Raw genomic sequence first — 16,928 nt, 5'->3', positions numbered from 1 at the left:
AACACTTTTGGTGGAGACCTTACAGATGGAATTTAAGATTTATTGGTGGAGACGAGACTGGCTTCCTCTGTTTTAGATTAAAAAATAAAGATAGATTTAACAATTCTCGACTTCTTCGCATGCTTCATTACAAGATTATGAAGTGTCCAATAAAAAAACCCAAATAAAATCAATTTGTTCACTGAAACAAAAGAGATGATAAAAATGAATCGAAAATTATTGATGGTGGATACAATTGGACTGACAAAGAGGACATTTTGTCGGTGCAATACAGTATGGGTTAAGGATACTGTTTTTCATGGCATCTTTCATAGATATGATATTTCATGCGTGAGAAATGAACATTTAGCTTATGGTTGCAAGCCGAGAAAAAAAAACTTATACTTATGGTTTAAACTATAGTTGCCTTAGTATGATGCAAGGAAGCACTTGGTCGTAGGACTTGATTACTCAAAGTACAAAGTTTGACATATACGGGAAATTCAATAAAAAGCTTGCCAGAGATATGATGCATATGGAAACATAGTGTTATACTACAGATCACCTAGAGAAAGCCAGTATTTACATGGAAAATCAGCTTCTTTCTTCCCAGGCGGTAGAGGAGCTACTAGTAAATATGGTTGAAATACTGTTAAATATTCAATACAAACAGTTGCAACTAATTAATTGTGTCAAAAGTCTTGAGATAAGCACAATGACCCAAATGGTGGTTGTCCAAACTTTTTTTAATGCATTGAATTTAAACCGACAACTCTGCTCATGTTAATAGTAACTGTCATTCTTTCTAACCAAGAATAAAAAACTATTATGATAAGTTATTATGCCTTTTTTTACCTCTTGAAGGGATTCACTGTGGAAGTGGTACCTACAAATAAAATGATACTCAAAATTTATGAATGCATGCTGTGCCTTCTGTTTCATTTAAAAGAGCTCTAGAAATATTTGGTAAGACAATCCCCCTCTCCTTTTTGAGTTTTCTGAGGTCCATAAGCTCCCTATTAGGGCCCGTTTGCACACCGCGGAAAGAAGGGAGTTTCCACAGAAACGCATGGGTCCCACAGCCCCACAGCAGCACACAAAAGACGGCTTCCCTATGAATATGACTTGGAATTTGGAATATGCTTTGAACTTCAGGCGAGTCTAGTGGATGGTCCCTTGGAAGAACTGGTTGGAACCATTTGAGGCTCTTTGTGAGTGCTTTGTTCATGGAAGGCACGTAGGCTTGTGGCACAATATATCCACAACACACACACACACATTACTTTTGCATGAACATGGAATTCCTTGAAAAATTTCTTTTCCTCCTTGTTGGTAAAATAATTGACGTCTTAATGAATTTTACAATTTGATAAACTATCATCTATTATTCTTTATTTTGGAGGTGGGCGGGGGTGAATTAAATTAAGGAAGCTGTGCCAAGAACCCTAGGCTGAATATTCGGAGTACAACACAATGTCTTCTGGCTGGACTTGGCATCAGAATGCATACCGGTAAATGGCGTCTGCCACTCCATCATCATCATTGCTAGCAGCGGTCACATCAGCAACTGCTTTCGCTTTGTCCACGCCATTTTCAAGCACAATCCCCAGCGAAGCAAGTTTCAGCATTTCAATATCATTTTCACCGTCACCTATCGCCATGACCTTAACAGATACAAAATTGGGGTCAAGAGAAAACAAACATCTAAAATATAAAAGGAGGAGCTCCAGTCCTGCCAATCTTAAGGGCAGGCTGGCCCAAAAAACTGAACAACTTCAAGGTTGAAGACTTGTCGTGAAGTCAGAGGAGCAATCTTTTAATTGGAAAAAATATGCAATAAAATCAGCCAAACTGCAACAAGTTTACCACCGTTTGGAGATCCAAGAATCCAACTCAGAACATGGCAACTCCAACCAACTTGAGTTAACTTAACTCAGTCCTCTCAAATATATAATGCATTTTCAACAATTTAAACTGATGCAGCACTGATCAGTTTCCAGGTGAATAAGACTTGATTTCAACGGCCAACTCAGCAGCAATTATAAACACATAGATGGCACCGGAGGCCATTTACCATGGTTCTCTTACCTCATTTTCTGTAGCACCAAGATGGCCCAGCAGCATGCACACTCCCTCACCCTTTGAAGTCCCAGGTGGAACAATCTCCAGCATATCAGCCTGTGCCTGAACAACACGAGCTCGCCCTTGTACAGCTTCTGACCAATGCGGCCGCAAAGCCATGGCCACACTCTCAGTGGTGCCATAGAAAAGCAATTTCTGCAAATCCAAAAGAAAAGATAAATGAGAACATTACATCCCTTTCTTCAAAAATTGATGCTCAAAAAGCAATGCACATATACATGGGAAGGCTCTAGATTCTGGGAGGTACCCAGAATATTGACCTAGAATAATCAGAATTTTGATAACATTAATCTTGCCATGAAGTATGAACTTACTGTTAAAAAATGCACTCTATATATATTAGAATGCTAGGTCATATATGTAATTTTTTTCTTTTTGTTTTCTTTTTGTATTTTCTTTGCCCCTTTAAGGGGCATTTTTGTCATTTAGCTAGGTCAGCTAGCTAGCGGTTAGAGCTGCCTAACAGCTAGCTATTCTAGCTGTTAGGAGCTAGTTCTCTAGCCTGTTGTATATAAATGGGACAAAGTTCCTTGTATTGTTAAGCTTCTTCTTGATGCTTTTTCATATTAATAAAATTATTATGTTTAATTTTGAGTTCTCTCTTGTGAGATATTTGTGAGTGCTTTGTTGCACTTGTGCTCTTGCCGATAAGTGGCATTTGAGGTTTTGTTTTCTTATAAATCATTTCATTACATGGTATCAGAGCATATAGGCTCTTGATCCTTGTGGTGCTCGTGTGATCGTGACTGTGCATGCCTTGATTTCCGTGGCCGGAGTGCTCGTGTGATCATGTTGCTCAAAAAGTTCGGGTGCATGTGATGATCTCGTGCTTGTGTTCATCTCCTTCTTCCTTCATCCTTTCTCGCTTTTCTTTTCTTTCACCCTCTTTTCTCATGGACATGGATGACAAGGAATAATCAACTTCCTCCCTTACAAACTCAACTCTTCCAATTATGTGATGTGGTTTAACTCTATGAAATAGCACATATATGGAAAAGGTTTGTGGAGATTGGTTGATGGCTCCGAAAATGAACATCAACTAATTCTCATAAAAATAGAGAATGGCAAGACCATGCAACTACAAGGGAATGAAAAGAACAAGGTTATTGCAGAATACGAGAAAAAATAGGAGTGAAGGATGGGGCATTCAAAAGTTATGACTTGGCTTATCAATAGTGTGAAAATCTTTGTATGCTCAAATCTTGTCAAATTTGATTAAGCTAATCAACATCGGAATTCCTCAAAAGAATGTTTTCCCTAAGAGATATCACCCATATATGTCACTTTCAAAATAAGGTGCACACCATGCAATAAGGAGAGATGACCCTGAGAGAATACTATGGTGTCTCCTCTCAACTTTGGAACGAGCATCAGTGTTGGATCACATTTCTCTCTTGATATTGAACACCATCAAAATCAAACAAAGGCGAAACATTTTTTCGAATTCATCAATGGACTTCGATCGGAACTTGATGAAGTGAACGCTTCATTGTTGCATAGAGGAAGCATTCCATCCATCAATGAGACATTGGAGTTAACTACGGAAGAGAATAGGTTGAAGAATTTTAGTCAACCAAAGAGTGGGGGAAACTCTGTTCTAGCCATATCTAGACTGGGTTCCCACACCAAGACATACAAACCGCCCCACTTCAACAAACAAAGCAATAAACATGAAGGGAAAAAGATCATATGTCATCGTTGCAACGAACCAGGACATATTAAACCCTATTGTTCCAAACTCAAAAAGAAAGATGAGAAAAAGGTTGAAAAAGTAGCCATGGTGGGAACATCAAAAGAATCCAAGATGGCCAATGATAATGGAGTTACACCTATCGAAAATATGTCACTTCAACAACTTTTGAAAGCTCTTCAACCTTTACTTAAGGGATCTTCTTTTATCGGGGCGGTAATTTCCTCTGGGTATGTTTCATTGGCTTTTAAAATCTGATGCATCTTTTCATATGACCCTAAACAAATCTTTTCTCTGAATGTCATATAATTCAAGAGTCTCTTATGTTTCAACCACAAATGAAACTTGTCTTAGTATTAAAGGGATATAAAATTTTGAAAATAACCATGATTTAGTGTTAGATCTATTCCAAAATTAAACCTAAATTTGCATACCGTTTTTTGAATTACCTGCTAGCAATTTCTATAGAGGCATACCGCAACCCTGGATGGACCACATATGGGAAATTCTTAAAGCTGGATCCTCCAACTTTAACGGGAAAAACAGATCCCGAGGCAGTTGAAACCTGAATTCGAGAGATGAAAAATATCTTCTGCGTACTGGCCGTCTCCGAGGATACGAAGGTAGATTTTGGGGCCTATTGTTTGCATGATGACGCTGAACATTGGTGGGCAACCACCTTAGAGGTCAAGTTCCATAGCAGGTCGGTATTGTGGGACCAGTTCGTCACAGTATTTTATGCCGCTTACTTTCTGAAGTACGAGAGGAGCCGTAAGATGCGGGAATCCCTCGACTTGCAGCAAGGAGGACTAACCCTATTAGAATACATCATAAGGTTTAAGAACCTTGAGAAGTATTGTACTCATGTTTTTACTATCGAAGAAGATAGGGCAATGAAGTTTGTTTGAGGTTTAAAACTAGCCTTCCGAACTAAAGTTCTCACCTGTGGGCCAGAAACACTGGACAAGGCCATTGAAGTGACCACTATACTTCAAGATGATTAGGAAGAATCATAGAAACACCAGTCAAACAAATCGGTACCACCATTCGAAGGTCAGAAGAGCTGGCCTAAGAAGAAGAGATTTGAAGAAGAAAAGCGTGGCTCACAAGCCAAGAAGCCGAAGCAACAGGAAGAACCCAGCCCCAACAACCAAGCATGAGATGCCCAAAGTGCAACTACTAGCACCTGGGACGGTCGTGCTCCCGAGACATTGGAAGGTGTCTCTATTATGACAAAATGGGCCACTATGCACGAAATTGTCGCAAAAAGGCAGCAAACTGGCAGAAGCGAAATGCTAGAACATCTCAACAGCAACAACAACTCAAGGAGGAGGTAGGCCATGTTAATGTCATCATAGCAGAACCAATGGACGATAACGAGTAGGCATGGGATACCTAACTAGCCGTAGGTTAAGCCTTTTGAAATGTAGTGTAACCCGATCGCATAAGAGTGCAATATTTTTGTCTAACAACGAATCAATAAAATCATATATAAGATTTTGCCTAACCGCAGGGACTCATTGTGCGTTGTCTTGGTCATTTTTTAAAGTTCATGTATGTAGGCTGATACTTATTGGGTAAGCACCTTCACGTTGACCTCGAGTAGCTCATAACTCAATTTATTCAAACAACTCTTAAGAATGATCAAACTTCGAGAATAATTTTTCTTTAAAGCGGTAGGATGTAATACTCGATGATTTTTTGAAAATTCTGGCTAAATATAAATGTCTAAAGTTTTGGATATTTTTAATATCCTATTTTATGTAATTTGAATGTGTAGTTGCGTCTGCATTGAAATTTTGAAAAGAACAAAAGTGATTTCTTCAAAATCCGAGTTTGTACAAGTCCTGAACATGTCCGACAACACCGAAGAGAAAATCATAATTTTTAGAGTTTATTTTATAATTTTTGAACACACGAAAGCATTCGTATCAAATTCCTAAGATGAATGGTTTTGATTTTGTCAAAATCAGAGTTGAAATTCATTCGAAACATACTCGGCAAGTTCCAAGGGCATAATAGTAATTTTTAGTAGATTTTGAGGTTCGTAGCGACCTTAGGATCATATTTGTCCATACCCTCATTGTTGACCAAGCTCAGTCAACTATATATATATATATATATATATATATATATATATATATATATATATATATATATATAATATAAAGTTTTTTTATAGAAAGTAAAGGATCTAGATAGAATAACTAGACCCTAACTAAAGAACTAAACAAAACAAAACCCAACCAGACTAGGTCTGGTTGGGTCTGCTGTGATTGGATCTGGATCTTATCCTAACACCAAATTGCACCATGTTTTGGCCCATGGTTTTGCAAATTTTAACAGTGTTAAGATTTACTTAACACTTGTTGTGTGATGGCATTACACGCAGCATGCTTGGTGTTGCTATTTGGCAACACTAAGGCAGCCTCTCCCACCTATTTAAGCCCCCCACTGTTAAAATATAGTATGTGTATGGATCTGGATCCAGATCCATACGCACGTTAAATAAAACACGCACAATGCTGTTTCATTAATGGCATTTCTGTAATATCGTCCTATTGTATACTTGCTTTTATTTTATAAGGATTAGGGCTTGGAGGTCATGTGTGCTTGAGCCGCCCCAGCCATTGTGCAGCTCTCTCTCTCCCTATCTCTCAGCTTTTCTGTTTTCTGTGCAGATTGGACTGCGGTAGAGCCTTCTCAAGACATCTCATATGGTATCAAAGCGAGGTTGCAGAACCCTACCAGAGAATCGTTTAACGAGATCTTCGTTTCCTATCATATTGTCTTTTAAATCCCTGTCGGTAAAGTTTCTGGCCCTCTTTTCCTTCGATTCAAAGCATCACGCACAGCCCTCGATATTCTTTTCTTAAACCTTTGTCGTAAGTCCCCCTTAATTCTTTTTCTTTTGTTGTACGTCATTATCGTTCCTCTATTCTGTTTTCTTTAACTTAACGTTATCTGTCTTTTGTCCCTAAGTCAATAAGTTATATCAGATAACCCTCACCCAAGTTGTGATTTTCCTTTTAATCTACAACTTACACTAGTCTGAATTGTTGCCTTTGTATTCCATATTTTCCTTTTATATATTGTTGAACGTTAGTCACTCTTATATCATTCCCGAACTTGTATTTGTGTGCTTTTCAATTAGCCGTAAAACCAGTTTTGTGCTTATCTGCGCAACATCTATAGGCAGCCTATAACCCCCCCACCCCACCCCCAAAAAAAAGAAAAAAAAAGGGGTTTCCTTTCACATATTGGTTGCACAAGTACATGTTTTATTGAAGCTCTGTTGATTGATTAAGTGATCTCAAATCAGTTCGTTTCTTTTCTTCGGACATATTTGCTTATTCGTTGTTTCATCAATATGGATTCCTTTTCGTCATCCGGTCCCTCTGCAAATTTCTTAAATCAGCTTGTTACAGAAAAACTCTCATTCTAATTTCTTGACATGGAAGAGACAAATACTTCCGTTTATACGAAGTCAGGATCTCGATGAACATCTGGATGGTTCTGTTCCTGTACCATCACGGCTTATTTTGCAGGAAACCAATGATGAGAAGGGTGACACCTTACCAAATCTATTAAAAATCCAGAGTACAGCTTGGAAAAAGCGGGATCAGTCTTTGGTTGCTTATATTACGTCAACACTCTCTCAAGAAGTGTTGGCGACTCTTTTAGATGATTGTGAAAAAGTGTATATTGTTTCGGGTTCGGGTCTGGATCCTATACCAGACCCGAGTTCATTGTAAAACTTAAACTTAAATGTATTTTTTTTTATGGGTTGGGTTCGGATATTATATTAGACCCGACCCGACCCATGTACACTTAAGTGTTTTATACAATGCATTAGTTCACGATTTCTGATATACAGAAATCGTGACAGCCGCAGAAGCCCCTTTTCGGTTTTCTCTTCTCGTCTCTCTCTCTCTCCCTCTCTTTCTCTGTTTTCTCTCTTAATGCAGGTGCAGGTGAAATTCTAACATGGTATCAGAGCGTAGATCCTTCTAGAGGCAAAAAGGAACTCTGGCTCGTGACCACGATCAAAAAATTTTGAGGTTTTCCCCTTCTCATTCTCTTTCTGTCCTTCTTTCCCTTTGGCCTCTTTTCTTTCCCCCTTTCTGAATCTCCCTGTGTACTCACACCTCACGTGAGTTACATTTTTGTGAATCTGTGATTCACGGGCCCTCTATCCACGTGAATCCAGATCGTAGATTGACTACGTTTCACGTGAACTGGTTCACGTGAAGGATCGGTCTTCTCCCAGATCGTGGGTTAACGTCTCTTCACGTGAATTCGTGAACTGATTCACGTAAAATATTAAATTTTTCCTATTAATCGTTTGATTCTCTTTTCATTCTGTCTTTTCCAAAATATCTCTGCATATTCGGATGTTATAGTGCTTCCCTTTGATTCCCTGTGCTCAGCTGCACCTTATCATTCCTGATTTCCCTTTGCTGAAACAGTCAAAGGAGGGGTTTCTTAACGTGTGATTATTTTTCACGCAAGTTTTTTTTGGTGCACAGAAAGGACCAAAGTTTCTTAATATTCTGATTTCAAGAGACTACGATTCTCTGACAGCAAAAAAAAAAGAGAATTCTTTATTGGGAGAAGGTTGATTTTTTGTCTGTTGATTCTTATTCTCTATGGATCCCTACCATCCTCAATCAAATCTTTCCTCAAGTTTTCTCAACCAACTTGTTTCTGAGAAGTTGAATACCTCAAATTTCTTGATCTGGAAGAGGCAGATTATTCCTTTCATAAGGAGTCAAGGCCTCTTAGGTCACTTGGATGGAACCACTTCAGTTCCACCAGAATTTAGCCCGAGAGAAGAAAAAGATGACAAAGGGGTGAGTTCAATCGTGTATGTCAAAAATGCTGAATTCCTCAATTGGGAAAGAAAAGACCAGTCAGTTGTTGCATACATCACATCCACCCTGTCTCAAGAGATCCTACTTGCCATTCCTGACAATTGTACAGCTCTACAACTCTGGGAACGACTGGTTCAGACGTATTCGCAGGTTTCTCAAGCAAGAGTAGTTTTTTTAAAAAGAGAATTTCAGTTGTTAAGGAAAGATTCCATGACCATCATGGAATATTTGAACAAGATGAAGACCATTACAGATCAACTTGCAGTTATAGGGTGTGCCGTTAGTGACAGTGACATGGTGCAACAAACCCTGAGTGGATTGGGATCTGACTACAACATGATAGTCACTTCACTATTGTGTCTCCCTGTTTTTCCTACCTTTGATGAGCTACGAGCCAAATTGATCCAATATGAAATGACTCTGAAGGGATTCTCTTAAGAAACTCATAATCATTCAAATTCTCAAAAAGTTTTTGCTACAGGAGTGACCTATGGTAGAGGACGAGGAGGACAAGGGCGAAGTGGACACGGAGGGCGTGGTTTGCTTCCCACTCCAAACGCGTTTACTCATGCGCAGGGAACAAGATCCATCCCTACTTGCTTCTTTTGTAACAAAAAGGGACATATCAGGGCGAACTGTTGGCATAATCCAGAGAATAAAGAAAAGAGTCCACAGACAGAAATCAAGAGAAGGTTCACAAATACCAGAGACAGTGGAGAGATTAAAGATTTGCTGATATCTGCCTTGTCAGAGTTAAAATTGAAGCAGAATGATGAAGGCACTTGGTTTGTCGATTCCGGGGCAGCGACTCATATGACAGGCGATGCAGGTAAAATTTCTAATCCTATTCCTTATTTTGGAAAAAGTAAGATTGTCACTGGAGATGGATCCCACCATCCTGTTTCCCATGTTGGAAAGACTGTTATCCCCATGTCACATTCCACTCTTACTCTTTCTGACGTTCTTCATGCTCCTGACATTAAGAAAAATATTGTCTCCGTCTCTAAACTTATTGATGATAATAATGCTTCAGTTGAATTCACTCCCTTCTCTGTGCAGGTCAAGGACCTACGCACGAGGGAAACATTCGCTGAAAGAAAGAGACGAGGCAACATGTATGTCTTTGAAGAAGCTCCATGTCGTGATGTTCGCCCTTCTCACCTGGTTTCGAAGTCTTCATCAGAGTCATGTTCCTCCTCTTCTGCTAGTGTTTTTAGTATCTCTGAATGCAATAAGCCATCCTTATGGCATAGTAGGTTAGGACATTGTGGGAGTCATTTTATTGAGAAACTTGTTTCTAATAATCTCATTCTAAAAGAAAGTCTTAAAGGGGATGAGAGTAGTCATAAATGTTCCAGTTGCCTTTTGTGCAAGAGTCATGTATTGCCTTTCAATTCAATTAATAAGAGAGCTTCAAAACCTTTTGAGATCATTTGTTCTGATGTGTGGGGACCCGCCCCAATTGTCTCTGGGTCTGGAAGCAGATATTATCTAATCTTTGTTGATAGCTATTCTCGATACACTTGGATATATTTCATAAAAAATAAGTCAGAAGTCTTCTCTTTGTTTCAAAATTTCGTTTCCTTGGTCAAAAACCAATTTTCTGAGTCCATTCAGTTTTTCCAATGTGATGGAGGTGGGGAATTTTCATCCCATGACTTTATTTCTTTTCTTCGAGATAACGAAATAGGAAGAAGGGTGTCCTGCCCTAACACTCCTCAACAAAATGGGATTGCTGAACGAAAACATAGACATATCGTTGAAAGTGCCATGAGTATGCTTCATGACAGCAATCTTCCCACCAACCTATGGACAAAAGCCTTTCATTCTGCCGTGCATGTGATAAATAGATTGCCAATGATCATTCTGGAAAACAAGTCTCCTTATCACTGTCTCTTTGAAACTCATCCTAGTTATCATGATCTGCGTGTTTTTGGATGTGTTTGCTATGTGCATGTTGATCGGTCCCTAAGAAACAAGTTTCAAGACAAGGCCCAAAAGTGTAGGTTTGTGGGATACGCAGTCATATATAGGTGATATGATCCCACCAACAAACGCATCAGAATCTCAAGAAATGTTGTCTTTGATGAGCAAAATTTCGATGACAAAGCTGATGCAACCAATATACCAACTGAAGTTTACTATCCTTGGTTGAGTTCAGAACTTTTTGCTAGCGCCAGCGAAGCATGTTCACCAGATTGCGTGCAGCAAGAAGAAGAGATGTCTGAAAACACTGAGACGTCGGGGTCACAGAATTTAGAAAAAATACCTGGTAGATACAAAGGCATTGTCTATTCCAGACAGAGACCGATGACATCAAGCCATTCAGATCATGCTTCAGTCAACAATCTGACCCTTTCTCACACTCCTGAGATCAGAAAATCAAGCCGCATACGACATCCCATTGACAGGTGGGTCAGCTATAACAACTTCTCCTTGGATCTTCAGTTGTTTTTAACTGCTCTCAATAAAGAAGATGAACCCACTATGTACTACCAGGCAGCCACTTCTATCAAGTGGGTAGAAGCTATGAATGATGAAATGCAAGCTTTGCATGAATGTGGAACTTGGGAAGTCGTTCCCAGACCGCCTGACAAAAATGTTGTTGGATGTAAATGGGTCTACAAGATAAAGTACAAGCCAGATGAAACTATTGAGCGATACAAGGCAAGGCTCGTAGCAAAAGGATTCACTCAAGAAGCAGGGCAAGACTATGATGAGACTTTTAGTCCGATTGTAAGAATGAGAACAATTCAGATTATTATCTCTCTGGCTGTTGAACATGGGTGGAAGTTGAGTCAGCTTGATGTAAAGAATGCCTTCTTGCATGGGGACTTGAAGGAGGAAGTGTATATGGAGCAACCCCCTGGATATCAAGAACAAAATTGTAAAACCCATGTGTGCAGGTTAAAGAGAGCTATATATGGTTTGAAACAAGCATCTCGCTCTTGGTTTGATAGATTCTCACTAGAGATTCAGAAACATGGATTTTCGCGTTCCATGCTGGACCACTCATTGTTCTTTTTTAGAAGCCAGACTGTGACCACTCTGTTATTAATTTATGTTGATGATATTGTTATCACAGGAAACTCTATGGTTCACATCCAAGAAGTGAAAAACTTACTAGGTCAGAGGTTCAAAATGAAAGATCTTTGAACTCTACGCTATTTTCTTGGTGTAGAAGTTAATAATCAAACTCATGGCTTGACACTCACACAGCACAAGTACACCGTAGATGTTCTCCGCAAGGCAGGTATGAAAGACTGCAAACCTCTGGGAACTCCGAGTGTGCTGCATCAAAAACTTAGTGCTCATGATGGAGATTTGTGTGATGATCCCACTAGGTATCGAAGCATAATAGGAATGTTACAGTATCTGACCTTCACTAGACCAGATATTGTTTATTCAGTTAATCAAGTATCTCAATTTATGCATGCGCCACGTACTGGACATATGGAAGTTGTCAAGAGGATCCTTAGATATTTGAAAGGGACTATTGGGGATGGATTGACATACTCACCACAGTCATATGGAAAAGATGAGCATAGACTCACTGTATATTGTGATGCAGACTGGGCTGGGGATCCTGATGAACGAAGATCTACATCAGGATATTGTGCCTTCATTGGAAGAAATTTAGTCTCTTGGAGCAATAGAAAACAAAAAGCTATCGCTAGATCAAGTACTGAGGTTGAATACAGATCTATGGCTGCTGCCACTGCCGAAGTCACATGGATCAGACATCTACTGACTGAAGTAGGAGAAAAGATCTCCCACACTACCTTGCTATGTGACAACCAAAGTGTTATTAACATGTCATTTAATCCAGTACATCACAGTCGTGCTAAACACATTGAGATTGATCAACACTTTGTGAGAATGAAAGTTGAAAAAAAAGAGATTGAGCCTGAGTTCGTCAATACTGAACAACAAGTTGTGGACCTATTTACGAAAGGATTAACAAAAGATCGTTTTTGGACGCTCAAAGGCAAGTTGTGTATGGTTCACAACCATGCTCAACTTGAGGGGGGTGAAAAGTGTATATTGTTTTGGGTTCGGGTCTGAATCCTATACCAGACCCGAGTTCATTGTAAAACTTAAACTTAAATGTATTTTTTTTTTCTGGGTTGGGTTCGGATATTATATTAGACCCGACCCGACCCATGTACACTTAAGTGTTTTATACAATGCATTAGGTCACGATTTCTGATATACAGAAATCGTGACAGCCGCAGAAGCCCCTTTTCGGTTTTCTCTTCTCGTCTCTCTCTCTTTCTCTGTTTTCTCTCTTAATGCAGGTGCAGGTGAAATTCTAACAGATTGCACTGCAGCAGAACTATGAAGTAAGCTCTCTCAGATATCAGAAGGTCGAGTTATGTACTTGAAAAATGAGTTTTAGAGTTTGAAGAAAGGCTCAATGACAGTTATGGAATACATAGGCCGCATGAAGAGTATCACTGACCAATTGGCTGTTATTGGAAGTGTTATTTCAGATAAAGTACAACTTCTTAATAGATTGGGCCCTGATTTTGACATGTTCACCACAGCTTTGTCATGTCTTCCCCACTTGCCCAACTTTGACGATATTCAGGTGAAACTTCTCCAGCATGAGATGATTATGAAACAAAGGGTAGAAGGAAATGAATCAGCCCGTTCTCACTCAGTTTTGGCCATGGACACTTCTGTAGGCTTTGGACGAGGGTATGGAGGCAATCAAAAAGAAAGGGGCCGAGGACGTTTTGGGCAGGGAGGACGTGGTATTTTGCCTTCACCTAATAGTTCAGGTGTTTTTAATGCAGGGAATCAGAGGAGAGTGCCCACTTGCTTCTTATGTAAAAAAAGAGGACATCTGAAAGCTGATTGCTGGTTTAATTTGCAGAACAAAGGAAAAATAAGCAAAATTGAGAATAAGCCACCCAATTTTCCTCAAAGTTTACTCTCTGTTAGTTGTCTTACCAAAGAACTAAACTGAAGAGTGATATTTGATCCGATGGGTTGTCATTTTCAGGATTTGCTGACGGGGAAGAAGATTGGTAGAGGCTATGAAGATAATGGAGTCTACTACCTACACCATTCAGTGGGTAATGTTTATGCTGCAGTGGAACATTCATCCAGTCCTGTTCAGTGGCATCGTCGTCTTGGTCATCCTTCATTGTCAAAGCTTCGTTATGTCTTTCCTCAAATTCCTTCTACTACATCATTTCAGTGTGAAGCATGTCAGTTGGGCAAGCATCATCGAAGTTCGTTCCCTTAAAGTTTTTGAACTTCTTCATGCATATGTATGGGGTCCTAGTAAGATTCCTACTAGGACTCAATGTCGATATTATCTTGTTATTGGTGATGATTTTTCTAAGTTGTCGCGGGTCTTTTTAATAAAAGAACGATCTGAAGTTCCAAGTATTATCAAATCCTTAATTCTTGAAATAAAAACTCAGTTTGAATCTGTTGGCAAGATTGTTCGCACTGATAATGCTCTTGAGTTTAAATAAAAAATTCTGTTACAATTTTACCAAGATCATGACATTCAACCCCAAACTACATGTGCCTATTCATCTCAACAAAATGGGGTGGCTGAGCGCAAACACCGGCACCTGCTTGATGTTGCCCGAACCCTTATGATTCAATCTAATGTTCCTGCTTTATATTGGGGTGATGCGATTAGCACTGCTTGTTATCTGATCAACCGCATGCCTTCATCTTCTGTGGGTGATCAAATTCCATTACATATCCTAAAATCTAATGCCCCACTATTTTCTTTCTCACCAAAAATATTTGGATGTGTTTGTTTTGTACACAAACTTGGCACTGACCGTGATAAATTAGTTGCTCAAGCTACAAAATGCATATTTATAGGTTATCCAAAAAATCAAAAGGGACATCGATGTTATGATCCTATTTCTCGCCGAGAGTATGTCAGTGCGGATGTATCTTTTTTGGAATCCATTCCATATTACTTTAGTACCGGTTTCCCGCTGCAAGTTGATCCAACTGAGTCTTTTTCATTACCTATACCTCCTTTTCCTTTGGAATCTGTGTCCTCATTACCGAACCAAACTACGTCCTCTTCACGATTTCATAATCCTCCATTGGTATATGTGCGTAGAGCTCCACTTCTGCAAGGGTCTTCATCCACTTCTTCTCCTGAGGTAAGTACTACTGACAACAGTGATCTTCATGATGATGATAACAGGCCTATCGCTCTACGAAAGGGGACACGACAATGTACCTTATATCCCATATCTTATTTTGTCTCTGATGTTAGAATTGGAAATCAGGTGAAAACTTTTATTTCAGCCTTATCTGCTGAAACTATTCCTTTGAACTATCAACAGGCAGAGCTAGATAACCGGTGGAAGCTGGCTATGCAAGAAGAAATGGATGCTTTATTGTCTCAACATACATGGGATATAGTTGATTCCCCAGTGGATGCTGACATTGTTGGATGCAAATGGGTATATAACATAAAGTACAAATCGGCTGGTTCTATTGAAAGGTACAAGGCCAGATTAGTAGCAAAAGGGTATACTCAGACTTATGGTATTGATTTTTTTGAAACTTTTTCTCCTGTTGCACGGATGGGCACCATTCGTCTTGTTCTCTCAGTAGTTGTTCATCATGGTTGGAGTTTGTGTCAATTAGACGTGAAAAATGCATTTCTATATGGGGATCTATCTGAGACAGTTTATATGCAACAACCTCCTGAATTCGAGGTTGAGGGGGAGTGTTAGAAGGTGTGTAGATTGAGAAAGGTGATATATGGCTTGAAACAAAGTCCGCGTGCATGGTTTCAAAAGTTGTTTGAGGTGATGTCAAGTTTTGACTTTAATAGGTCAGCGGCAGATCATACATTATTTATCAAGAAAACTAACTCAGGCATAGTTGTTATGGTGGTATATGTGGATGACATCATTCTTACAGGAGATGATATTAAAGATATTGAAGCTACAAAGGCTCATCTTCAAAAACACTTTGTTACAAAAGACCTTGGTTCAGTTAGATATTTTCTGGGTATAGAAGTTGCCAGGAACCGTGAAGGGATGGTTTTGTCTCAACGGAAGTATGTTCTTGACTTATTAAAGGAAACTGGAATGTTAGGGAGCTAAACCAACAAATATTCCCATGGATCATAAAGTTCAGTTGTTTGAAGAAGGGTCGAAACCGGTTGATAGCAAAAGCTATCGCTCACTAGTAGGTAAGTTACTATATATAACTGTGACTAGGCTTGATATTGCTTTAGCAGTAAGCAAAGTTAGCCAATTTATGGACAAACCAACTGAGGTACACTGGAATGCAGCTATAATGATTCTCAGGTATTTAAAATCTTCTGTTGGAAAAGGGTTATTATTCAAGAAAGGTGGAACTCTGGAGATAGTGGCTTACTCTGATGCTGACTATGCAAGATCTGTAGTAGATAGAAAATCTACCACAGGATTTTGTGTCTTTTTGGGAGATAACCTAATTTCATGGAGAAGTAAGAAGCAAAATGTGGTTGCTAGGTCGAATGCAGAATCAGAATATAGGGCTATGGCCCAAACAACTGCTGAATTAATGTAGGTTCATACGGTTCTAAATTATCATACGGTTCTAAATTATCTTCAGGTGAAGGTTTCCTCTCCTATGACTATGATGTGTGATAACAAGGCTGCCACATATATAGCGAACAATCCTGTTTTTCATGAGAGGACAAAGCATATTGAGGTTGATTGCCACTATATAAGAGATATTGTTCAAGCTGGTCATATCACTACAAAATATCTAAAACCGGAGGACCAAGTTGCAGATATGTTTACAAAGCCGCTTGCTAGACCAAATTTCTCAAAATGCTATGACAAGCTGAGCATGATTGATATCTATGCTCCAGCTTGAGGGGGAGTGTTGAGATTAAAGAGGTTTTAAGTTTAAGTTTTCTTAAAAGTAGGCTATTTGTTATTTCGTGTTTAATAAGGGACTTGTATGTAATTTCTTTATAATGGCCTCTCTCTATTTAACATAGAGATTAGCCCTAATCGATATACAAGTTTTACGTTCTTTCTCAGCCGACCTCTGTGTGTGTGTGTGTGTGTCGGCTCTTGTTGACTCCAGTAATATTCTCCACACACAAGATTGGGAGAGGTCCTCTTGGTGATGTCTGGATAGCAACACTTCATCAGTCTATAGAAGATTATGATAAGTATCATGAAGTGGCTGTGAAAATGTTGAATTCCATTAAAGAAGATCAAATGCAGGCTTTCATGCTTAGATTT

The 16,928-nt window shown here is 39.2% G+C and overlaps 1 protein-coding gene across 2 annotated transcripts in view; it reads right to left on the bottom strand.

The window, feature by feature from the left end:
* Positions 1–1,280: 1,280 nt before the first annotated feature.
* LOC149814991 (haloacid dehalogenase-like hydrolase family protein) overlaps positions 1,281–16,928 on the bottom strand; it is a 44,402-nt gene continuing 28,754 nt past the window's right edge. For both annotated transcript variants that reach the window (XM_089990131.1, XM_089990132.1), the window contains 2 exons: positions 2,068–2,256; positions 1,281–1,643 (listed from right to left, as the gene is read on the bottom strand). In XM_089990131.1, coding sequence (XP_089846257.1) covers positions 1,476–1,643; positions 2,068–2,256 — 357 coding nt within the window. In that variant the 3' untranslated portion in view covers positions 1,281–1,475. The remainder of the gene's footprint in view (positions 1,644–2,067; positions 2,257–16,928) is intronic.

The sequence above is a fragment of the Nuphar pumila genome, chromosome 15 (genome assembly GCF_984573655.1).
Source record: "Nuphar pumila chromosome 15, dmNupPumi1.hap1.1, whole genome shotgun sequence".
NCBI classification, from domain to species: domain Eukaryota; kingdom Viridiplantae; phylum Streptophyta; class Magnoliopsida; order Nymphaeales; family Nymphaeaceae; genus Nuphar; species Nuphar pumila.
Note: the sequence above shows the minus strand (reverse complement) of the source record. Positions and strands in the feature narration are given on the sequence as shown.